The 26,088-nt window shown below is 45.4% G+C and overlaps 1 protein-coding gene across 1 annotated transcript; it reads right to left on the bottom strand.

Annotated features, from left to right (window-relative positions):
* Positions 1-282: 282 nt before the first annotated feature.
* nkd2b (NKD inhibitor of WNT signaling pathway 2b) lies at positions 283-20,588 on the bottom strand. Its single transcript, XM_028981461.1, has 10 exons — positions 20,376-20,588; positions 19,752-19,778; positions 19,576-19,670; positions 5,938-5,998; positions 5,731-5,840; positions 4,556-4,651; positions 4,318-4,468; positions 3,879-3,963; positions 3,673-3,788; positions 283-1,506 (listed from the first exon to the last, which is right to left on the bottom strand). The coding sequence occupies exons 1-10, from the start codon at positions 20,398-20,400 to the stop codon at positions 914-916; spliced, it is 1,359 nt and encodes a 452-aa protein (XP_028837294.1). The 5' UTR covers positions 20,401-20,588; the 3' UTR covers positions 283-913.
* Between the last annotated feature and the right edge of the window lie 5,500 nt (positions 20,589-26,088).

The raw sequence follows: 26,088 nt of genomic DNA, 5'->3' as shown, positions 1-26,088 counted from the left end.
TCTTTTTATGCTGGTTGGTCATTCTATTTTTTGAAAATAATAACCTATTTTATGTTTTCTGTGTTTTTTTTATCCTGTGTGTGTTTTGTGCTTTGTGGTGAATATTCTGGTGATGTCCTTGGTTTCTCCATGTGGGTTAATAAATCCATTCATGCTTCCATTATACCGGCAATTATTAGTAGTTTTATTATACTATTGTGTCACATTTTTTTCATTAAATGCCTAAAAAATGCATATTAAAGTCATGTCTTGAAGCCAAATATCAGGTGATGATAAGTAAGATTCAGCTGAATATGTTTATTAAAATATACAAAAGACAAAAACATATATGCATATGTTTAACTGTGATAAATATGCATTATACATTATTTATACAGTTTTTGTTCAAATATAAGAAGATTTTGTAGCATAAAACTGGCAGTGGTGAGTTCACCCCTCTGAAGAGGAAAACCAGGAGGTTTTCAGGAGGAAACGCCGCCTTTGTAGAAAAGCTAAGGAGCAGCACCTTACACCTGAGACCCATGCTTTGGAAAAGTGACACTACTCAGAAGTGTCTGTGTGTATGAGGCATCACAGGGACACGTCACCGCTTGTCAAAAAAAATTGGGACATATGATTAGCATAATGATGACTATGCATAATTAACACAGGTATCACAGAGAGCGTTTCTACACAATACAGAGAAACAAACTCTCAACTTTAAAGTCTTGACTGTCAGTTGGCAACTTCCAAGTTAAACTGAACATTGCCCTCAAAAGTCCTCATGTCTTTTACTGGTTCAAAGCATTCTGGAGGTATTCCATGAAATTCATGGTCACAGTTTTATGTCCTAGTGTTCCATACGAGTTAGAATCCACAGTTTTAGGTCCTCAGAACTCTGTAGTATGTGTGTGGATGACTGAGCTGGTTGTGATCATGTCTGGTGGTAGTGGTGGTAGTGATGGTGGTGGTGATGTTCGTGGTGATGGTGGTGTTCATGACGCTGGACCACTGGAACCACAAATCCAGAGCTGCTTGGCAGGATGGTCGCTTGCTCTCGCTCCAGTCCGGTAGGAGGCTGGTTCTGTAGATGCTGCTGGGAGGTTTTGGATGGGGACAGGCCATCTCGGGCCTTGGCTCTCAGGCGTTTGCTGTGGCTGTACTGAAGGGGATGCTGGTGGTGGGCAGAGGTCTGTGGTTGACCCTGCTGGGGAAGGTGGTAAACGTCCTGCCCACCATGAGAGCCCATGGAGGTACTGTGGTGGACACCCTGTCCTGGTGCATAATAACCATGGCATTTGCTGGATTTCCCCCCAGATGGGTTCACTACAGCTTTGGATCCTAGCCCTTTGGGGGATTTGAGGAACTGTGCTCCTCGACTCCGGATGTCCATTCCTGTGCAATACTCCCCAAAAACCTGTGAACGGCGCTGGGAAACATGGGCTTCAGGTTCCTGGGACCGAGAGCGGCTCTGGGAGTGGGAGCCATGTGATGTTGGCTGGTCTTGGGGAGCTGGGGGAGGGGTAACTGGGAAAATAGAGAACAACCATAAGAATTATATATGTTGTAAATTTCCCACTTGTGGGATTAAAAAGGATCATCTTATCTAATCTTATCTTATCTTCTATGGACAACAGCTGTGAATAGTTACATCTTAACACATTATATTATATTATATTATACTGGGAGTTATTACATGCATCAAATAAACTAAAGGATCACAAAGGCAGGATCACAGGCAGTGGTGGCCTAGTGGGTAAGGAAGCAGATTTATAATTGGAAGGCTGTGGGGTTTGAAACCTGAAATGCAAGGTGCTACTGAGGTCCCCTTGATCACACACTGCCCCGGGGCGCCTTTCGTGGCTGCCCACTGCTCACTAAAGTTGACGGGTTAAATGCAGAAGACACATTTTGGTGTGTGTCACCATGTGCTGCAGTGTTTCACAATGACACTTCACCTTCCTTAGATTTCGATCAATTAAATATGCTTTACTGATATTAATTGTGTCATTTGTGGAGAATAAAGTGCTGGATTCAATATCTGAAAAGCAAAAAGACTCAAACACAGAGGCTAATCCAATTTGTGTGAATTTCATCATGGCAACACATGATGTGACTTAGTTGTGTGTGTGGTCACTGTTGGGACTGCTCCTGATGAGAGAGTGGATGATGTCCTTAGGCTGACCTTCCAGACCTGGACCAGGACATCAGTGAGATCCTAGTCTATGGTGCTACTTGGATCGATAAATAAAATCCCAGAGGTTCTCAAATGTATTAAGGTCGGGGGAATGTGAGAGGTAGTCAATGTCTGCTGGATGACACTGCAGGCACCTAATATTCACATGGTGACTTTCACATGAGTCACAAAAAAAGTGAAAAAGTGAAAGTGATTGCCATTGTGAAATACTGTAGAACAGCACATTTAACCCATCACCCTTAGTGAGCAGTGGAAGTTGTCCAGGAAGCACTGTGTGACATTTTTGGGGTTTAGAGCTGCACAGTGCTAGGCCATGAGCACTGGTCCCAATAAAGAATTTCAGATTCTAGTGCTATCCTCATGGAATCTGTTTCTGCCAGCTTGGTCAGAAACATGTGCACCAGTAGCCTGCTGGAGATCATGACAGTGCTCCACCTCTCCCGCTTCTGCTTACACAAAGGAGCTGATTATTCTGCTCCTGCTGCCCTTCCACAGCCGCGTCAAGTTCATCTCTTGTCTCTTGGGCCTAGCTGTTCAAATGGGATTTTGTATTGACTGGTGGTAGTTGCCCAGTGGGTAACACACTCAGCTATGAACCAGAAGACCCAGGTTCAAATACCTCTTACTACCATTGTGTCCCTGAGTAAGACACTTAACCCTAAGTTGCTCCAGGGGGGGACTGTCCCTGTAACTACTGATTGTAAGTCCCTCTGGATAAGGGCGTCTGATAAATGCTGTAAATGTATTGAATTGAATCTTAAAAAATAGTCTGTTCAAAGGGAAAAGGGGTGATTCTGAAATCAGATCACCTAGTCCAATCTTATTTTTTCAAAAATTTGTTTTTGAATTTGGATACATTTGGTCCAAAAAATCACGATGATCCTGATCACAACACAAGGATGGATTTGGTGTGAATTAGTAAACTGGATATGGTCATTTGGATAACAGTGATTCAATCCAGTGTTGCTTTGAAATACCAGTAAAATACCCTGGTCAGGTGACCTATGTCATACTAGAGGATCTAGCAGTGCTCTTCTCGGTCCCAGGTGACATCTTCATTGTGTTTGAAAACATTGCATGTGACACTTGGACCTCTGCTGTGTCACCTGTCGTCGGAATGGTGTACTGATTAAATAGTTTGAAAAACCTGGCCCTGGTATATTGTCTCCTGGTATCTCCTCCATGCTCTTGAGAGTTTTCTTGGACAGTACCATTTAGAACTGTGCCACCTGAATAAGGTCTAGGTACCAACTATTGCTACCAGGAGCAATAAAGCCAAAATGAGTGAAAAATCAGGAAGGATGAGAAGAGGGCCTGTGTCAACTGCGCTTGTCTTGCCTCTCCAGTGCACCTTTCGTCTGCAGTAGGTGAAGTTATGCTTTTTAACTGGCAGACTGATATCTCAGAAGTTTAAGTGATAATCCCTTGGTTTTTAGTGCATAGCCAAGAACAGAAAATACTCTCAGCAAAGCTCTTACAGACATGATGGAACTTACCTTCAAAACGAGAAGTGTAGTTTTCAATCCCAGCCAAGTCTAGGTAGTGATTTCTTCTCTCTGTGTTCTCATCAACACAGTAATGGTTCCCCTCTGGAGGATCGCTGCTCTGCCTCCTGTCATGCAGCAGAAAAAAATCACATTATCTGCTTTAAAAGGCTGACTCTGCAGCCGAAAAGTCCAGATATGGTGGGACTGCAGCTCACCTGATGTGAGTAGAGTGTCTTCGGTCAGGACAGCGACTGTCCTCTGTGTGGCTGGGTTCCGGGCGACAGCGTCCGCCATCCCTCTCTGACAGGGGTTCAGATTGGAAGGGTGATGCATATTATCATGTGCATTGAATGGTCACTTCATTAGAATCATTTACAGATTACACTCATCAGTTGGAGTTTTTGGGGTGGGTGATAATACTGTTGGAATTATCAGTAATGAAAGGGTGAAACTACTTTAGAATGTAGTGTAACGCTTCAGATGCTAACCAACGTCTTGCTGGTGGATCAATAAGCAGGGTTTTAAAAAATTGTTCAAAGAACAACTTTGGGATGAAAGGGGTCAAATTTTTAAAATAAAGATATTAACCATTCTAGCATCTATTAATTAGTTGACAGACTGGAGGTCTATAAGGTCCCCACGCCAGTTACCTACCTGCACCTGAGCTGGATGCATCTCTCTTGCGGGTGCTGGGCTCTGGTGTCACTGTCAGTTTCACTCGCAGCGTCTTGCTCTTGTTGATTCCAGAGTGATTAACAGATGCATCTACCACGTCATAGATGGTGTGCATCAGACTGGACATGTCCTGCATTTTTGAGAAGGACACATTTAACTTACAACAAAAACAAAAGACAGGGTCTCAATGTCAGTTTTTAACCACTGGTTTCATTACCTCTTTAGTCACTTTGCCACTGTTGTCAAAGTCATAGAGGGTGAAGACCCACTCCTGACGATTGCCCTCCTCCACCGACACATCACACTGTAGCTCCTGTTGGCACAGGCAGGCGTTTTTACATACAGCTGCAGACTCCAGATAAAACTGTCCCTTCTGGTCAGTGCGCACACAAATCCCTCAAATGAAAATCTGTGAAGGAGAACATTTCAGCGCAGCTCTTAAACCCCCATTACCTGCCTCATGAGGCAGAGCAGGAGAAAAGTGTACAGAGAGGCGGGGTGTCCTGCTGCTCTTCCCCTTCCAGCAGAAGGAGACTTAACCACAATTTTCAGTTACAGCTTGTTGGAAGCAGCGTAGATTCAGGAGTTTCTGGTAACATTGGGGCCTGTCATTGCCGTCAAAAAGAAATGTTAGGTGGACGGATGACAGGAGGAAGCCAGGGAATCCGACACACTGAGATGGAGCACATTTATATGGAAAAAAAAAAAACACGTAAAAAGTATGCAAATATTTTCTGCATTCGGGCTGCAGAGTCATCTTCCTACTCCAGTTTCCCCTCATGTAACCAATTCAGGCTGCTGGAGTACATATCCACTCAGTAGTTTCTGTTTTTCACACATTTGAGCATGATGTGCATGCCTATGTTCATAAAAGAAAACAGTCCCAATTATGAGTACATTTTGCCAAATAAATTGTGGTTATGTTCTATCCAAAAGCTAGAACATAATATTCCATTATTCTAAATAACAGTGGCAATGCATTTTAAAAGGACGTTGTGTGTTGTAGACTCCCTGGTCCTGCATACTTCTGCTCAATCCCATCACAAAAGGGATATTATTAACCAGCCCTATACCAAATTATAACTGATCCATATACCTTTTAACTAATTAGGAGCACAATACTGGAACACTGGGTCCATGTAGAGTTTAGAGACAACATCCTGACAGACAGATTCTTCCCTAAACCAATAAGACGAGCAATTCAATTAAACAAATAAATAATTACATTAATAAAGCTCTGGGTAGCTTCTTTGTAAAGTCTTTGATCTTGTTTTTACATTTCTTATCTCGTTATATTTTTAGTTTGGATTTTTTTTTACAGTATTCTTGTCAATGTGAGCTGTTATGACATGGGGATCAATAATCTATTGTAAGCATCGGAAGTCAACTTACGTCAAGAGCGATGTGTTTCTTCGCCTTGGTGCACTCCCTGTCACTGTCTTCCACGTGGAGGTACTGCAGGTAATTTTCATAGCCCTCTCCTTTTTCTGGGGGCAGCACCACTACAACAGACAAAAACGAATCACCGGCTTTAAACAATCATCCAAAACGCTCATTTAAAAAGCCAGACCACATTAAAATTGTACATTTTCTACCTACCCTCTAGGGGGCAGTGATGTTCTACTAATGGTCCTTCCTTCTGCTCACCACTCGGAAACTCCTGGAAAAGGGAGGAGAAAGAGAGAGAATAGGAAAGAGTTCTAAGTGAATCTACAGCTCTTTTAACCACAGACGCAGAGAAAACAAACACTTCCAGCTGAAGCATTTCCTACTCGGGAAAGGCTGGGAGATGTGAAGGGAGCCCACTGGGACAGACTTCACGTCCAGCACTTTGAACATCTGCACCCTCATCGTATTTCACCGTCTGGGTCAGGAGATCGTCACCACTGCCAAGCTTTCGACTTTGGTCCAGCTCCCGCAAACTCACACGTATATATATATATATATATATATACAAAAAGGCCATGTCCACGTGGAGACAACAGCAGCCACGCTCCACCATTTTTCAGTGATCCCCCGGTGAAGCATGGGGCTGGGGGGGTATTGTTTAAATGCATCTGATAAACTACCAGAGAACAGTCTAGAAAGTTCTACAATTCTACGAACGTCTAGGCTCATGCGGAACAAAGGGGGTTTTCATTTGTTTAAACAATGGATGACATGCAAAGCACCATAATGGCCAGGAAATGCAGCACAAAAAGAGTAAGTGAGTGTGCAAACGTGTAAAAATGTTTTTTTTTTGTAAGCGCCTGTATGAAAATGTGTATGGTGTTGCTGTAAATGTGTGCACATGTGTGTGTTGGTGCTTTTATTTGTTGCTAAATTGCAGGACGGAAAATTCCTGACGAGGATGGAAGTGATTAGAGGGCCCGGTGTCGGGAGTGTGCATGAGGGGGCAGAAGAGCTCCAGGCCCAACCTGAGACGTTAATCAGCAGCTTCTCCCTGCCGTGCCACAAAAATGCATCGCCACACACAAATCCGAACGTGTTCGTAATTATGCTAAATCGCAAACACACGCCATACTTTCGCACTAAATCAAAGCCCAAACATAAATGTCTGTCCTAATCTTCGTACATCTTGAGTGGAGAAAATCGAAAAAGAAGGAGGCTTGGCACATCTGCATGCGTTTACGGCGGTGAAACCCTCCTAACGGCAGTGGAAGGACCCACAGCGCCGACAGGTCTGTCTCAGGCTCCGCCAGTGCTGTACTTCGCTGCTCGAGGCAAGACGCCCTGGAAATCGGGCACTAAAAGATGGGGCGACGGTGTGCACAGCACGAGGACGAGTGGTAAAGACGTGCCGCCTCCCCCTTGGCCAAGCAGCTGCCGTTAATCAGGAAAGTCTCCACGTTTCCTCCGGCCTGGTTCTCTTTAAGGAGGTTCACACAGGGAAGGTGTTGTAACTCCACTCTCCCCTCTCCGTACTCTCCACCTTAGCTAACATTTTGCTCGTAAAGCGCACAATTCGTATGCAACCAAATTTAACCAAAAGTTCAGTTTCAGTCTGAAGCAATTTGCATGCTTGGGTTCCAATACTCCATCCCACTGTTCCCATTAGAGGACAGGATGTGGGAAGCCCAGACCACGCTAGGACATTTGGTATGTGAAGGGTGTACGGGACAAACAAGGCAGCCCACCAGGGTCCCCACAACCTCATCATACGAATGCATCCACGGAGCCTCCAAACTCCACCACACTCGACTCTTAAAAGGGAACACATGGCACGTCCACCATAAAACGCTATCGCCCACTGCGCCTCCAGTTAGCCTGAAATGTGCGCACCATATGTTTAATTAACTCGGAGACGGCGGAGAGCCACGGAGGTTGTTTTTTTTTTTATGGAAAACGCGCTCTCTCGTTTCTTCATTCCGCTGGGATCAAGCGCACACACACCAATCAGCCACTTTATTAAAACCGCCTGCCTAAGGAAGGGTCCGTAGCAGGATGCATTTTGGATCCTGCTGAAGTGAAGTGATTGTCACATGTGTTACACAGCAGCACAGCACACGGTGCACACAGTGAAAATTGTCCTCTGCATTTAACCCATCACCCTGAGTGAGCAGTGGGCGCCCGGGGAGCAGTGTGTGGGGACGGTGCTTTGCTCAGTGGCACTTTGGCAGATCGGGATTTGCACCGGCAACCTTCTGATTACGGGGTTGCTTCCTTAACCGCTAGGCCACCACTGCCCCCTAAAAGAACGTAGTCGGCAGGATTCGAACCTAGTCCTAGTTCTAGTCCATCGCCTTAACCACTGGGCCACGACTACAGCAAGGACTCTTCCAATGTACGACTGATCGTTCACAACCCCACCAAGGGGTGCTGCCGGACACCAAAAGGTGTCCTGCCACCATGGTCACAACGATGCTGCTCTGTGTATTCTGACACCTTCTATCAAGAACCCACAGATCTTCTGAGGGTTCACCATTTGTTTGCTTGGACCCCTGTTGGTCAGCACCAACCACCCGACAAGGCCTGCTGAGATGATCTAATATTTCCACCCGTTGACAGGTGCCATTGTAATGAAATAATCAGCATGGTCAGTGGTTTTAATGTTATGGCTGATGAGTGTAAAGATAGAACTGAAATGACTTGCACAAAAAAATCATTAGCAGACAAATTACGGCGACTTGTTCCCAGAGCCATCGGCACAATGAAATGACATCTGGTGCCGATCCCTTTTAAAATGATGTTGACCAAAAGCATGAAATCAACTCAAGCTGAGCCTCACAACAGGCCACACTGCACGTCTCACATCTTGTTCAAAAACGCGCCCTCACACACAGGCTCCAGACTGCGGGCTCCTGCTTCATGTGGCGCCGCTGCCAGGTTCCTCTGGTGCCGGGCGCTTGTGCGGTATAAAGTAACCGGGGAAGCGCTCTCTCCGCTCAGATCCAGGTGACATCAGCCCAGCGCCCCACCTCCCCATCTTCCTGTGGCCCCAAAAAACACTGCACCGCTTTGTTCATGCGTTCCGGTTTCATCATTTCTTTTTCTTATTCCTGCCGTCATAAAAAAGGAGCTGTGTAGCTGTAACACGAAAGGAAGTTCACTGAGAGCGTTTTAGCTCTTTTACTACAGGCCAGAAAGATGTATAAAAGTGTGTACTGCGCGTTTGTGTGCTTCTTCCTTGCGTTGCGCTTATGCAGCCAAAACGGTACAGGCGAAACAAAAACGGCTCAGAATAACACATCAAATTGATAGTATGAAGTCAGATGTGTAACGTCACACCAACGCCACACTGTCTTTACCCGGTATTCAACATGTTCCGCTACAAAAGAACAAACCCTTTGGCCTGGTTTACAGATCTGGACCAGCACTTTTTTTACGGACCGAGCAGTTGGTGTCACCTGAGGAGGTTCACTGGCGCTTGTGTAAAAGACACCATTAACCTCAGCCCTATGCAGGAAATTAGGTTTGGGAATCAGTGTTGCTATGGAAATAAGACTCCGTTCCCTTACTAGAGACTTCTACTCGAGTGAAAAGGCGGTTTGGTCAACAAATATCTCCCTCATTACTGCTGTCGGTAACCGGAGAACGAATGGAACCTCTGCGAAGCAAAAGTCCTTAATTCCAGAGGAAATCTGGCCTTGAGTCGAAGCCAGATGTGTTGTTTTAATGCTCTTGGGTGGGGGAGAGAGAGAGAGAGAGATCTGATCGTGCCGGGGAAAGCTGAACGTTACGCCAATGCGACTGGATGGAGTGAACCCTGGTGCGAGCCAGGACTGCTCAGATTCTGAGGAGCTGTGATTGACAGTGTTATATTCTCTCCTCGGGGTCGGACATGAAAGAGGAACCGCCAACGGCGCCTTTTGTCCACTGCAATGGACCTATTTATAGCCGATGAGCATCGGGCCGGTTTAAAAAGGCCAGTCATGTCGTGTATGGTCGGCTTGTCTGGCAGGCTCGCCACACCCCTAGCAGGACGGGCAGCTGTGAGCACCACTGATTCCACTAATTGTCTTTGTTTATCTGTGTGGACATAGATGTCTCTCATCAGGGGCTGCTGTGATAAAAACACAGAATGCCATCGTGCCATCTGGACTGGCCGCAGATGGCGCGGGGGTCGTACAGCCAGAGCCGAGCGGACTTTTCACCCCAGGGTCAAATGAGAGGCCAGCTATCTTCTTGGCAGGACATGAAGCAGCAATGAAGCCACTTCGGTCACGGCGCAAACAGCAGCTGTTTGAAGGGGCTTGTCCATCTGCGTCAAAACAGGGGCAAGGCCTTTTGAAAACCCCCCTCCCCCAAATCACTGGGCATCTCCAGGACTCTCTTGCCATGGTCCTCTCCCTAAACTGTGCCTTTGATTTGGCCTGCCGGGTATCGCAATGAATAAACAAGATCCTTGTCACCAGCTGACCACCCTTCCCCGTGTCTTTTTCATCTATACATCAATAATGGGTGGTAGTAGCCTAGTGGGTATCACACTCGCCTGTGAACCAGAAGACCCGGGTTCAAATCCCACTTACTACCATCGTGTCCCTGAGCAAGACACTTAACCCTGAGTGTCTCCAGGGGGGGACTGTCCCTGTAACTACTGATTGTAAGTCGCTCTGGATAAGGGCGTCTGATAAATGCCGTAAATGTAAAATGTCAAATCATGAGAGTTTATTCTCAGGGGGTGCATTCCTAGTAGTTACATGTATTACTGTTGGGGTATCAACCCACAAACTGACAACACTAGCATCCAACCTGGTCAACTGTCATGCTTAATATTTCAGATGAGCTATTGATTTCTCTGCTCTGTTGGCACAGGAAATATGTACAGCTCCGTTTCACAAACCATAGCCCTGAGCCATGCTGCAACAAGACGGCGAAATTCCAACTAGCACAAGCGTCCATCGTTTCAAATATTCTCACACACAGGGGTTCCTTCTGGCAGACATGCATTTCTATTACAATATTTTGCATGTTTATTACAACAAATACTTCTTATTACATGTATACATTTTATAAACATAAAGCAAACCACAAGATATTCAGAAAAAAATGGATTTTGGATTTGTTGTTTCTTGTCTTTATGGGGGATCAGTGTAATACAACACACTAATATGTACGAGGTCCCGGTATTGTCTATGTGTGGGCGAGCCAGCGGGAGTCGAGCAGGATGTAGCTCTGCTTCTCGCCCCTGTGCGAAATTCTGTAAGCTCACACTCCCGACCCTGGCTCCGCCCTGCAGTCAGTGGTGGGCATGCAAAGGCCGACAGAGCTTAGAAGATCTGTTCCACATTTCGCAGGGCTCTTTCAAAACCCAGAGCAGACACCCACTGCAATAATGTGGGCTGTAGGATAGGAGGTGCGATACACCCAAACCCACTCCGCAAACCACAAACCCGGCAACATTACAGCGATGGCCCAAAAGCTAAACACTCCACAATTGAACTGAATGGGAATTAGGACCAGATAAATCCTCTAACCAGTACACATCAGCTGCAAACCAACCCTGGGTGAAAAAAAATATTTTGTTATTTCATACTAGCATAATGCACCAGATCAAGCAATTGCAGTTCAATTTCCTTCGTGAACATATGACGATTTAATAACCTTTTAAATAACCTTTTATAGGCATTATAAAACCACATTATGGTCATTTACATTAAATGGGCTGCCTGCTAAGTGGACCTTACTGGAAGCTGCACTTCATCCCGTACTTGGTTCAGAAATGACAGTATCTAACACTGACAGCAATGAGATACTGATCTTGTATGACTTTGTCTCCCCCAGTGTATGTGTTCAGCTCCTCCTGCGGAGTCTCTGGCAGGCCGACTGAAGCCACTGGCATTCTTCACACTTGTGTAAGAACAGGCTTAATTCCAAGCTGTGAAGTTCCTCACGCCCTTGGCACTAGACCGGGGGTCACCATTGGGTCAAAAGTAACACTCTTCCACGTCTTCCTAAAAATACCCCCCCCCCGGTTCACAGGAAATAGAAGCATTTGCTGCTTCTCTAAGATCATATAAAGGTGGACCATGGCCAATGCTATTGTGCTGGTGACAAATACTTAGCTCTGTCAGAGGAGGGCATTACATGTATACTACACTGCGTCACCTTCGTTGGCGTGAGGGACAAAATGCCATTACTTTTCAAAAAAATTACAAAATTGGCATTGGCAAATATGAACCAGATCCTGTGACAGAGCTGACATTCCCATAAGAACGAAAACACATTCTTGTTTTAATTCACATATCATTCTGTGTTTATCTGAATGATCAAGTGTGATCTCTCAGCAGAGAATGTGTGTAATAGGAGTCTGTTTGTAATTGTGCAACTTCAACTGTGTCTGGAGGACCTGTGAAACAGGCCCTGTTTGTCTGTAAGTGTGCGTATGTGTGTGTGTGTGTGTGTGTGTGTGTGTGAAGCAAAAATTCTGGAGCGTAACTCATCCATAGCTAAACCACAGATCAAAAGGTCCCTCCTCCTCTTTCTCACCCCACCTTGCTGAATGCAGCACATGGATCCCCCCCTCCTCACACACACACACACACACACACACACACACACAGACCCCGCATTTAGAGTGATAATTACCGGAAATCAGCAGCATGAGAAAGTGCGCCTCACGTTGCTCGTTCTCTCAGAAGTTTGACTGATCAGACTAACTACAATTCCCTGGCGGATGATAATGCGTGGAGCACATACTTCTAAAGCGGCTGGGAAAAAATCCGAAGGCAAGCTTGCTGAGAACACGCAGAGGGAGAAGGGCAAGTCAAGGATTCGTAGGAACAAAAAAAAAAAAAAAAACACGTTAAAAGAGCTGCGCCCACCGGGTGCCGTAGTAAGCGCACCAGTCGCAGTGGATCCAGCCACAACCACAGAGATGATATCTGTGAAAAGGTCACCCCAGCAGGTTCTACCAGCCGTGGCTGTGGTGCCGAGGCCGACCTTCCAGATGCTCTGATACTGCTGAGATTCTTGAGGTGAAGGGAGCAGTCGGGCCCGCATCAACATGAAGGTGCTGCCGCCGATCTGGAACAGCTAGAGCCTTCCTGTTCTGGGTGTACACGGCCTCTCAGCGGAATAACTTGACTCCACGTTTCAAAGAAAGCGTGAGAACCTGGCAGGGGAGTTTATATCTTAAGCCTAAGCCTTGATAATGCAGCCATGTCTCTCGCTCTCTCTCTCTCAACTTCAGTGGCTTTGTCACTTAAAGTCAAGCGGCAAGAAAATGCAATGATGTAGAAACACATTTCAAGTTTCAAATCCAGCTAAAACTCAACAATTGTGTTTTAAAAGCCCCTACAGCAATACCGTGATCTGCTAAATCAACATAGCAGCCATCACAGAACAAGCCTCCTAACACACACTGAGAGAGAGAGCGAGAGAGAGAGAGAGAGAGAGAGCTCCTGACTGATCTGAATTGCTTTTCACTTCTCTCCTTCTTTTTCAGGAGGTGTGAAGTCAACTTGTCAGACTTAAAAGAAGTGGAGGGAAGCTCCGAGCGGCAGACACACTTAGGTCTGACTTTTTTTTGTCATAGATCGGGCTAAGCACAAAGCAGCAGTAGAGAAAAAAGGGGTGAACGCATAGGAAATGGGAACAGAGGGTTTCTTTCAGTCGCTCCCTCCTCGCACCCGTTCCTGCCTTCAGAGGAATTTGTAACATTCAGAACAGGAACCCATCATTCTAGACCATCACCAGTTATTACGTGCAGGACAAAAGAGGGTAAAGGCACACAAGCTATGATGGGAGAAGATCGGTGCAACATTTTGAATGAAATATAAAGAATAAACATTCAGTTATCAGGCAGCAGCGGTTAAGGAAGCGGCCCCGTAATCAGAAGGTTGCCGGTTCAAATCCCGATCCGCCAAGGTGCCGCTGAGGTGCCACTGAGCAAAGCACCGTCCCCACACACTGCTCCCCGGGCGTCTGTCATGGCTGCCCACTGCTCACTCAGGGTGATGGGTTAAATGCAGTGGACAAAGTTCGCTGTGTGCACCGTGTGCTGTGCTGCTGTGTATCACAAGTGACAATCACTTCTAAAATACCATGCTGCCCCCGGGGTCATCCACATCACCTCAAATACCTCTGAAACCTTAAATCGTCCAGAACTCACACACAGCCACTTTTCTGCCAAATGCACGAACAATATTGCACCCTGCACTTTAATACACGTCTCACCAGCTATCATTATCATACTGTCATCATATTATTATATTACATACACTGTATACACTATGTAAATATACCCATAAACTGATATACTATTATATTGCTGCTACTTGTCCGTCTGGTTTGTCTCGACCTGCACTATACTATGTCGTTTGTAATGTTTTTTGTGTTGTGTGTTATTTAAATGTCCCTTTTTGTAAATCCTTTTGTAAATCAGGTCTCTCTGCGTACTTGTACATGGTAAGATGAGAGTAAAGTCCACTCTGACCATCTTATTTTTATGTAAATCCTGAAGACACACTATTAGTGAACATGCCCGACGCTGCGCTTTGAAAGCAGAGCCCGGAGAGATCAATACTGGCCACTTGTACTCGGTCCTCACAGTCTTCACATGGCAAGTGAGATGGTGGTGGTGAGGGTAACACAATACCGCGACAACCGCGAGGGCTGGCTAACCAGTTTCAGATGTAGCTACGATGCCTACTCGTGTGCAGACTTGAGGTCCAAATGCAGGACGGAGAGGGGGCTTACAACCCCACTGTGAATTCTCGCTCCCACCCGCCTTGCTTTGTTTCAGCTCGGTTGCGAATCTCACCTTCGGCCGGAACCGCAGCGCCTCAATCGCAGGTACAGAGCAAGACGCTTTGCTTCCACCCAACGTAAACTTACAACCAGGCCGACCAGTAAAGAGGCATATGTGGTGCACGTTTGGACAGTGGGTGAGGTGGGACGTCTCCTCACCGAAGTCACTGAAGCTCACAGGCAACAGCAGGCCGTTGACATGAAAAGGTGTTCAGGAGCAAACAGGAACTGGGCGAACGTCCCGTCCTCTTTCTCCTTGTCACTCCTTTTTTTTTGTTCGTTTGCGAGTGGACTGTTTGCTTTGTGTGCAGACAGGAAGCAGGGGCTCGGGGCGTCTGCACAGTCATTGTGGAGGAGACGTTAATCGTTGGAATGTCAAGAGAGGATGAGGTTTCTATAGAATTCAGGGCGGAGACACCGGGAGCCCGTGTTTACTCAGGATCAGCCATTATCTCTACACGCTCATTGTATAAGCTACCGCTGCAAGAAAAAAAGCAGTTGTGATGGCGCGTCTCTGCAAGAAGCCTCAGCAGGGACGGGCAGAGGGGGCACAATGCGGCGGCCGCTCCATCGCTTCCCTCACACCTGTGCAAAGAAACGAGATCCAACAGCCCTCGTGGTCTCCTCCGTCGCTTGAAGGCACCACTCAGACCCACACGCGCACCTTCCGGCTTCCGCCGCTTTCTTTTCCACGTTCACTCAAACGGATCGTGACAGCGCGATTGCACATAATTACACGTGTTCCTTTTTATTTGTGTACATGCAATAACCACTATTTTACACTAGATCCACTCTCTGTCTCGAGCAGATTCCAACACGAAATTCAATTAGGAGCCCTTTCACACACGTAGACCATACAATAACAATTCTATCGGCCATGACAGGGGAAGAAAATCATGTGCTCCCTGGACAACTCTGGGGCTGGCTAAATGAAGTCCAGTTGGAAAAGAACTAAAGCTTTCTACGAGGGGCTGGGGGGTTTATGTGGAAACATACCTTACACTCTAAAATGTAATAACCTTTGAGTCTCCTGGTGTTTTGCTTGGCCGCGATCAGCGCCGGATCAAACGCGCGGCCGAATCCAGCGGCCTTGGCCAAAAATGTCGGCGCTGAGCAGGCGGCTCCAGATCCAGGTATTCCGTTTCCTCTTGCAGTAAGCGACAGGCGGCCGATCCGGCGGTAACCCTGGCTGCGACCGGCCACGAGACCTTCTCTGTGGGAGGCTGTCTCCCACCCTCCTTTCCGAGGAGAAAGGTATTTTACATGAATACGCTGCGTCGCAAACGTTCACAAGGTCTGGACGAAATGATGAATTTGGCCTCGAAGCACCATTCTCCAGGGAGAAAAGAACAAATCAGGCCCATCAGCTGGAGTGGATGGCACCTTTGTTCCCAGGAGCACAGGGTCCCTTCAATTCCCTCGCTAAGAGCGGCCGGCCTGGGATTTGGCATGAAGAGAGCAAACACCTTCAAAGAGCCCTCAGCAGTAGAAATATCCTCAAATAAATAAACACGCCATCTGCCTGCAGTGTCAAAAACTCCCCTTTTTCCACGAAACACAGTCCACACGCAGCAAAGCGCACACACACACTCACACACATCTCTCTTCTGGCGGACTGACGTTATATCCTCGCCATTTAACGGACGTGGGGGGTCAGAAACCCACTGACCAAAGCGCTCCACCTTCAAACAATACTTAATGGATATATACATCTCAAACACCCCCTGAAATAGTACCCCACTGCCGCCGCCGCCACCCCCCGAAAAAAACATTCAGGCCTGCCGCCCCCCCCCCCCCCCCCCCCCCCATCCCACCCCCTCTCCCTGCTCCAGGATTTCTGCAGTACAAACCAGGAGCAGATGTGTGCCGGCCTCGCTGAAAGCCCCCGCTGTTCTGGCCGGCAGCCACATGCTTTCCATTCAGAGATGAAGGCTCACTGCTCCCCTTCTTGTGAAGCCAATTTTTCAAAAATGGGGGGAGGGGGGGGGGGGGGGCGAGAGAAGAAGAAGAAGAAGAAGAAGAAGAAGTAATCCATTAGAAATGGATCCTGTACAGGTACACCCCGAGCATCTTCACCTGCATAAAGCACCACCTTCTCCAAGGAAAGAGCCTGTTTAAGGACGGAGAGGTGAATCCTGCAAGGTGCTGAAGGAACTGAAAAATGACATATATTACGCTCTGACTATTAAAAAAGCAAAGGAACACGAGGAGCTCTGTGTACAGTAAGAAAAACGTCTGTAAATGTGACAGCCTTAAATAGGCCAGATATCCTTGCTCCTTTTCCAAACTAAATATCACTGACTCAAAAGTACATTTTTGAATAAGAGATGTAAGCATATGCCAGCAAGCGCCTGGATCCAAACAAAATATCTATTTCTAGACATGTAAAGCATCATATTTTTTTTCTTTATCGCAAGCGGCTATATTTCATTTTAATGCATAGACGTACGATCATCAGTAATGAAGGACAGGAATTACATGAGCAAAACATCTGCATTCTGTCTCACAAATCTTGTGAGTATTACTCTGTTGCATTTCATATATACATATATGTATATTTCATGTTTTTTTTCATTGTGCAGATTTGCTTTTTGCAGCATCCTCCCTTGTTTTAACCTGAAAAGTGTTTACATAGCCCACCTCATGTTGGCCTTCATAAGGCCTGGTGGGTTCGGATGGATTCTCCCGTCAGGGTTTCCCGCCATCAGCTCGGATTTGCCTGGGGAATGTGACATTTTGTCATTTTCATCTCTCCAGATGCCTACACCTGCGATGGGCTGTCACTTCGCGGTCGGGCCACCTCATCGGGCTGAATCACTCTTTTCTTCTCTTCACCTCACCTCGGCACAACGCTACATTTCCCACTAATTACCCTGCACAATCAGGATCCTTTTCTTATTTCACCGCTGACGGACGCTTGGCGGGACTGTATTGAGACCCTGACCAGGAGTGACTGGATGATCTGCCCCAGGGGGAATATGAATAGCTGCCTCTTTATGGGCTGTTAAATGCTGTTCCTCCACGGACCCATCCCCCAGGACAGGAGGGGGGGACGTGAACTGTGAGCTGTGTGGCTCCACTGATACCAGAGACCTCTAATAACTCCCAGGCCTGGGCTTTGAAGTTGAAGCCAGACAGCTAAGGAATCCCAGCCCCCAAACCTCCCTGACAATGGGGGGAGGGCTAGAGTGGTTTGGGCCCAACTCTAGAGCGTGCTGTTGCTCATCTGCATCAGAATTTTACCACCTCATCCGATGGATACAGAGGAATACGAATAAATAAATGAACAAAGACACATGTGACTTGGTGTGAGTGAAGAATACAAAACTGTCACTCCACTCTATTTTATAGAATGGAATAACGAACACGGCTAATATATATGCAACATTTACATTATAACCCACATTTCATTCTAAATCAAGTACAAATATGCGTAAACTATTTATTCAATACCAGAAACTCTAGTGCAACATTTTTTTTACTTTTTTTGGTTGAGAAGTTACTCTGCCATCCAGAAAACATGGCTATAAAGCCGCAATTGTCCCAATGAAGGAATTTATATACTTCCGTCTAATTCTCCATTAGCTATTCCAATCCAAATCACACTGGCTGCCATTAAAGTATTGCTTAATTAAAAAAGAACTGTAACTTTTTTTTGTTTTAGAAGATAAACGTCAATGGTTTTCCTCTCTGGGATCCATTGAGGAATTCACAATGCACCCGCCCCCTCCCAACTCATTATACGTCTCATTATATGTGTAGGTATTCATCTGCCTTGGCTTGTTTTAGTAAACCCTTGCTGTTCGTTTCCATCCAAGAAAAGTGCTTCAGAACATTTTCTCGCAGTGTTCCTGGGACATGTCTGGAAGAAGAAGGAAATTCCCATGCCACCGTGTCTCATTACACATCTTCTGGCTGGTGGAAAAGAAAAAACCCTGGGCTGACAAAACTGCCGTGTTGGCTGATATTCACGCATTATTTTCAAATCACAGCTAATAAGTAATAAACATGAAAAATTCATAAAACAAAACCATATAAAAGATTTGGGCACAGTTATGCAAATCTTTCAATTTAACTCGGCAAAAAAAGCAGAGCCAGGAAGTGCTTCAAGCTCATGTGCTGACACCAAAAGAATCTTCCTCATACATCCTGAGTGGTAGAAAAAAAAATCCAAACCAAGACCAGAGCCTTTTAATGAAATCACACCCAGCCAGTAGCGGCATTCGTGCCTCTAACAGCCTTGCGGTTTGTGCCAAACACATTCTGTCTTGAAATACCCTGATAGCAATTTCTCTGATGGCTGTGGTGGCCTAGTGGTTAGGCAATCCCGAACCGCCACCGAGGTGCCACTGAGCAAAGCACCGTCGCCACAGACTGTTCCCGGGGCGCCTGTCATGGCTGCCCACTGCTCACCAAGGGTGATGGTTAAAAGCGGAGGACACGTTTCGTTGGGTCACCGTGTGCTGTGCTGCAGTGTTTCACTTGCTGCAAAACCACACTGCAGCATCGGTGCTGGGTAGCACTGGCTTGCTGAAGGCCCGCTGTCCTAATTAAAGTGATGTAACAGTGAGAGGAGACACCGATCAGGGGTGGAAAAGGGCTAAAGGCTCAGCGTCGAACCCCCCGAGATCCCCGGCATTCCCAAACGCATCCCGCCACTGATGGAAGGGTGGCTGTAAACCCACACTAATGGCCTCAGGGCTGGGAATAGCCGCGGGACCTCTTTCACACCGCCGCGGACGACACAGAAACCACAACAACTCCAACAAGCCTTTGCAAAGGGCCTTTGACCAAACAGCCGACACCGTTTAGTTCGTTTTCACTTCTGGGGCAACGGCGACAATGGTTCTCTTGTTCCTCAACAGCTCTGCAACTGTCAGTTATCTGGGAAACATCTGCACCTACCGCATTGCTTATAAATGAGAGCATTTCAGCAGGAAAACAAGCACACGTCATCCATCCACATATTCCATCACATTCAGCCCCTAATTACAAGCATTACGATGAACCGCAGCTATTTACCCGCAAGAGGAAACGTATTCCTACCTGAATGTCTTTTAACTTGTGCTCCGGAGCGCTGTACCTCACACACTGCTCAACTTCTTTCCGGGAAATGAAAGCATTCACAACAAAACTGTCGCCTGTGAAGGAAACCAAACGAGGACGTATGAATTACGGCACAGAGTCACCGTCATTTCAAGCAGTGTTTCGGTGACACTCACCCTCGGGGTTTTCTCGCCGCTTGCAAGCTACGCCAGGGGCAGACGAAGAAATACGGGGTGTTATTACATGGGGAATGGTGATGTGAATAAAGAAACAAACTCTTTCACTATGAGGCCATGCTAGATGCGGTGTGCAGTTGATGAAATACGCCAGGCCTTCCCTGAAAAAGATGCTTTCCACCTTTCAGCACTGACTGGGTCGCTTCCACGCAGGCTTCGAACGGAGCGCTTTTAATGGTACACGAATTGATTTATTTGAAAGGCACTTTTTGATGGGTGTTGACCACCAGCCGGACGGTCCCTCTTCTCCGGAGCCTGGAGGATGTGGTGCTCAGGGTTCATTCCGCCTCTCTAGGACGCTCTTTTTACATACAAACATGTCACTGACCGGTTGTCTATTTTTTTTTACACCAGCCTTGCTTTTTTCGAGACATGTTGCTATCAAATTGAGCGAAAGGTTATTATTTGCAACATTTGAAATGTTTCCTATGTCCTATTGTGAATAAAATCTGCGTTTATGAGGTCTCGTCATTTAGACAGGAATTTAGGTTGCAGACGCGACATTTAAAAAAGATCATTTTATGAAAAGATAATAAAAAAAAAAGATAATTGCACACTACTCACCATGCTTTGACTGAAGTTTACCCATTTTATTCAGCGATTCACCTGATTCGCGCCACTCGACGCCGTCACATTGTATCCGTCTGGTAAAACAGGAGCGTTAACTCCAGAAATCCGTCTCATGTGCGGGCTGGAAAGCGGCGCAGGTATTTATCGGTCAACCGGGGGGGGAGACGTCCGCTCCTGCGCGCTTCCCCGGGATCAGTGAGCGAAAAGCGCGCTGGCGCGGAGCTCGACCCCCCCGCCGGGAGTGGCCGGCGCCCCCTGCTGGCGAATATGGCGAAGGCAACAGCCAAGGCGTCAACGTTGTACAGGCCAGAAGTTTGGACGCACCTTCTCGTTCATCGCGTTTTCTTTATTTTCATAACCATTTATATTGGTATATTCTCACTGAAGGCATCGAAACTATGAATGAACACATGCTGAGTTCAATCATTCCCATTCCTGTTCTGCAAAATTTTACATTCAGTCTCACTTGGAAGATACAACATCCGTTTAAATCTGATTTTTAAAAAATAAAATACATAAATACAGAGCATGGCCAAACAAAAACCAGGAAAACTGATGGGCTGATGAACTGCTGAGATGAGCGTCGCACTGACAGAAGGCAAAGGCGGCAGAGCAACCAACACGAAAGATTCTGAAAACCCATTAAAGCAAACCAACATTCATTCTGTTTTCAAAAGCAGGCTGGCTGAGTGTCCGCCGATGCAGCTTTCTGCATCGGATTTCGCCAAGATTTCGCCAGATTGCCTGAATATTTTGACTATGCAAATTTTGGCCGAGGACTCTGCCCTAATTACAGAGAGTCTCCCAGGAATGCTGCACAGGAACACACCTGCAGAGTGGCTGTCCACTATGTTGCAACCAAACCCGGCCTTGTTTCAGAACTCACAATGTCTCCAACACGTTGTGTGCGGAAAGGCGGGATTTTAAAAGAACTCAATCTCCCACGGCTTCCCGGTTGTTGGCCTACTTTTCTGATCCCCTCTGACAAACCGCAAACTTTCTGTGTTCTACATACACGTCCGCGTGTCCATTAAGCCCCCAGTTTGTGAGCTGTTATTGGCACTGGCCTTCATATTCCATCGCTGTGGGCCACGTACCTGAACGAACGAACGAACATTGTTTGCTTTTGATTTTTTCTTTTGGCAGGACTTAGCCACTTAGGATGGCGATAAAACAGCACAACAATAAGGCTTTTCACTTTCTTCCACCCGTCTTTCTCTCGTGATTCCATTTAAACAGCTGGCCTGCCTGGTGTTGGCCAGAGAACTGAAGAAAGAGGAAAAAAGCCTCCAGACATTGCAATTATGGCTTTATTTATTGGGACTGCATTCACTCCACTCTCACCCGCCAAGGCCCGCCAACCTGCCCCTACTTTCCGACGAGGTTTTAATCGCTCATCAGGGCTGCGGAGAAGAAACCCAAAGGCTGCAGGTGCTTACCTGCTCAAACCCATCAAACTGAAGACAGACAGAGAGAGAGAGAGAGCACTGACGCATCTTTTCACCAGTTTATATCATAATAAAACTTTAATTAAAGGGTATTGACTTGTGGTCTGTGCAGTCTAGAGCAAATGTGCCTGTCACCTCACTAAGGGTAATTTTTACAGCACTATTAGTGTGTGGGCATGGTCACTTTGACAGCCACTGTTCATTATTTACAGCAACTTACTATCAGTAGTGACAGGGACAGTCCCCCTGTTGACACTCAGGCTTAAGTGTCTTGCTCAGGGACACCTTGGGTGGTAGTAGCCTAATGGTAACACACTCACCTATGAACCAGAAGACTCAGGTTCAAATCCCACTTACTACAATTTACATTTACATTTACAGCATTTATCAGACACCCTTATCCAGAGCGACTTACAATCAGTAGTTACAGGGACAGTCCCCTGGAGCAACTTAGGGTTAAGTGTCTTGCTCAGGGACACAATGGTAGTAAGTGGGATTTGAACCTGGGTTTCCTGGTTCATAGGCGAGTGTGTTACCCACTAGGCTACTACTACCATTGTGTTCCTGAGCAAGACCTAAGCTGCTCCAGGGGGGATTGTCCCTGTAACTACTGATTACGTCTGAAAAATGTAAATGGACACGATGGTAGTATGTGGGGTCTGAACCTGTGACTTTGCAGCCTCCTGGTTCATAGACGAGTGTCTTACCCACTATGCCACTACAAAACATCACAAAAGCTACGTCGTTCATGGGACTGTATCCTTCACTACAAAATGGGAAAAGTGGAATGAAAACTAGTGAAATGTCTTGATGAAGAACCTCACTCAGGTATTAGTGCATTTAATGTTACTCTGCATGGATGAACCCCCTATCCATGTACGTGACTGAAAGTGTGTTCCGTGTGATATATATCACACAACAATCAGAATGAATCGTGATCCAGTTGGAAATATTACGGGAAATGCAGCTGATTTTTTTTTTTTTTTTACATCAGTTTGATACGAAGATGAGGAAGTAAGAAAGAATGTGTCTAAACACATCCCATTTTATTCTTGACAGCATAACAGACCGGATTATGCTTTCAAAGCAGCTGGAAGATTTGGCCAATAGCAAACAAAGCTCTCATTGTTACCAGTTTACACTGAAACTAGTCCTAGTATGCAAAACATGCAAATGACACCTCATGACATCTCATCTCTCCACCAGCGGCAACATAACAAATAAAGCATGGATGCTTTTCTCCTTTTTTGTTTATGATGGGCATTCAACGCATGTAAATTACTAGAAACAAGTACATTGGATTGACAATATTATGAATGAAATGAGCTTTATTTGGAAGCAGCCCGCTCTCTCTCCCCTTTCGACAGGTGTGAGACTTCAGCCCACCAGCAGCAGTAAGCAGGCACACCGAGGACCTCACGCTCACGTCCCACATATGTGGGTGTGATAGAAGTTAGACTCTGAAGTTAGCTCATTATCCACAGCTCCTTGTTCGAATTGTCTGTTCCACCTTAAATACTGCTCAGCAGGCTGCAATACTATTCATTTTACATTGAAATGTCCATATTCATCATAAATCTATGTTCTCATAAGGTCAGTTTTACAGGGAAGAATGTTTTGGGGCAGAAAGGTATTAGTTGATATTTCTACTCATTCAATTTTTTTAACAAGTGAGTTTTCAGTGGCCCAGAGCTTTTAAGCTGTAGGTTTTTTTGTATTTTTTATTTTTTTTTTTGTAATTTACAGTGAAGACAGTGCAACAGTCAGACAGATAACACTTTATATAACACTTTTAGACTTTTGAGTGGGCACAGAAATCATCACCATATACAGATTTAAGACGTTCTTTATTACTGAAACAGATTTCCTGGTTGTAAGGCTTGTTAAACTACGCCCCCTACAGGCGCAATACGGGTCCTGCAGCCTGCTGAGCAGCATTTAAGGTGCAACAGATAATAACAGATAGTTTAATTCAGCGTCGTTGTTTACTCCCTGAGCTGGTTATTAGTTACAGAATCTCCCTCTGTGGCCCTTACTCCCTAGAAAACCGATTGGTGGCCATGCAAGCATGATGCCACTGCCCCTTATGGTCTTGTTAGTTCACAGAATCCCAGAGTCTTTCGCACAGACCAGGGGTCTCAAACTCGTGGCCTGTAGGATTTTGTGGCCCACTGGACAAAATAAAAATTAAAGTTCTATGCGAATGTTAAGATCTATCTTAAGATTTTCTTTTGAGTTTCGATTGTAATAAATACTGAAAAGACAGGAAAAATTAAAAACATTTCACAGCAACAATGGAGCGTGCATGTAACGTCTCATAACATCATAGAATTACTACTTCTTAATGTTCTTAGTTCATTAATTACTTACTACAAATTTTTAAAGGAGTAAACTTCAACAGATGAAAGTGAATGTGTGAGGGTATTTTTTTATAATGAGTGCATGTTTCAAGGCCTGATTGAAGACATATAGCGAATTAAAACTCTCCCACAGAGAGGGGTATTTTTTTATAATGAGTGCATGTTTCAAGGCCTGATTGAAGACATATAGCGAATTAAAACTCTCCCACAGAAAACAAAAGTCCTTCTCTTCTAGTGTACCACTTATGAAGAATGCAAAACTCACATATTCGCTCACTCGCTTAACACAGGCAACTTTTGACAAGCTTTTGCTAACATTTGTATGTGAGGCCAACCAACCACTTTCTCCTTCAAGAATACGATGGAAACCTTCGTTATGCAAGCTCATCAGCAGCAGCAAGTTACAAGCTCATCAGCAGCTTACGAATAGCACACAGACCTGAACCATCTCCCTTTCCACAGGCCTTGACCTCATCGCACATCATCTAGACACAGAGTCGGATAACGTGAGCACGAATAACAGCCCCTCTGGCGAAGATGACTTCTTTGGAGCCATGGGGTCAGGAAAACCTGAAGCAGGAGAGCTGAGCTGGAGAGGTACCGTTCATGTCCATTTATTGGAGGCATGGATCTACTGCATATCAAGAAGCTGCATATCCTCACATCAAGAAGCTGTCACTTAAAATCAACACAGGCCCTCCTTTTTAGTCACGCAGGTCTGTGGTTCACTGCTAAACGGTCACAGCTTCACTGCAAGAATCTTGAGATCCAACTACTGCTGAAGTTTAACCATCACTTTACTGAGTGAAGAACTAACATCTTAACCAGACGCCATAGACTTAGACTGATGAGGTGAGACATCCTGTGTGTATGCAGACTGCCTTGTTCCATTGTTATTTTCGATCTACTGTTATGCCCTTTGGAGGACAACTGAAGAAACAGTATGTTTGTAGTTGGCACTGTTTGAACATAAATTAAAAATTGTGAAAAGGGGAGGTTCCTTTTTATCATGTGGAATTAGAATTCCACATTTATATTTATTGATTACACTGAAGACATTACAATCACACAATTACTCAGTACTTGAGTAGTCTTATCAATACTTTTTTATATTTTCTTTTTGAGTAACGCTACTCATACTTTAGTTAAAATTTTGGCTACTCTACCCACCTCTGCATACGTGTGATCATGTCACCTAAACTACACATTAAAAGTAAACAGCCTGTTCACGCCAAGTCAGTATTCCTTTATTACACATCTAATGCAAGGGGAAAATTTGGCTGCAAATTGTTAACCTGTAAAAAAAATAATAATAATAAGGACAATGAAACACTGGGTTTTGCCATTGATTGTTTGAGCTGTTTTTTTGTAACCTTTTGAGAATATTGTTACTGCTCATGCTCTGATCATGTTCATTAAAATGCTACTCCATGAACAGTGAAACTGTACTGAATAACTTTGCACTGAACTGAATGATTAGATTCTGCACTTCAGCAGACTTATAAGTAAACGTTTCTGTGCAAATTAGAGCCTGCAAGGTAATTTGTTCGTAGCACCATTTTTTTAAATGACGTGTTTTTGAGTATGGTGAAATGATGATATTAGTCTTGAGCAAATGACAGATCACAGCCATAACTAAGTGCAGTGGAAATGCTGAGGTTGCCATGTTTTTAGTTTTTTGAAGGCCACAATTTTTTTTGGTTAAGACCAAGGCAGATTGCCATGCTACCAAAAACATCAAAACAATATTTTTTGTTGAGATATAATTTTTTTAGTCACAAACATTGCTGTTATTAACAGATATCAGGAAACTCACAGTGTCGTTGTATGCTGATGATTTACTATATCTGACAGACCCACATGACTCTATCCCACAGATGATTCGTCTCCTGCAGAGAT

Source organism: Denticeps clupeoides, chromosome 5, assembly GCF_900700375.1.
Source record: "Denticeps clupeoides chromosome 5, fDenClu1.1, whole genome shotgun sequence".
Classification (NCBI taxonomy): Eukaryota; Metazoa; Chordata; class Actinopteri; order Clupeiformes; family Denticipitidae; genus Denticeps; species Denticeps clupeoides.
Note: the sequence above shows the minus strand (reverse complement) of the source record. Positions and strands in the feature narration are given on the sequence as shown.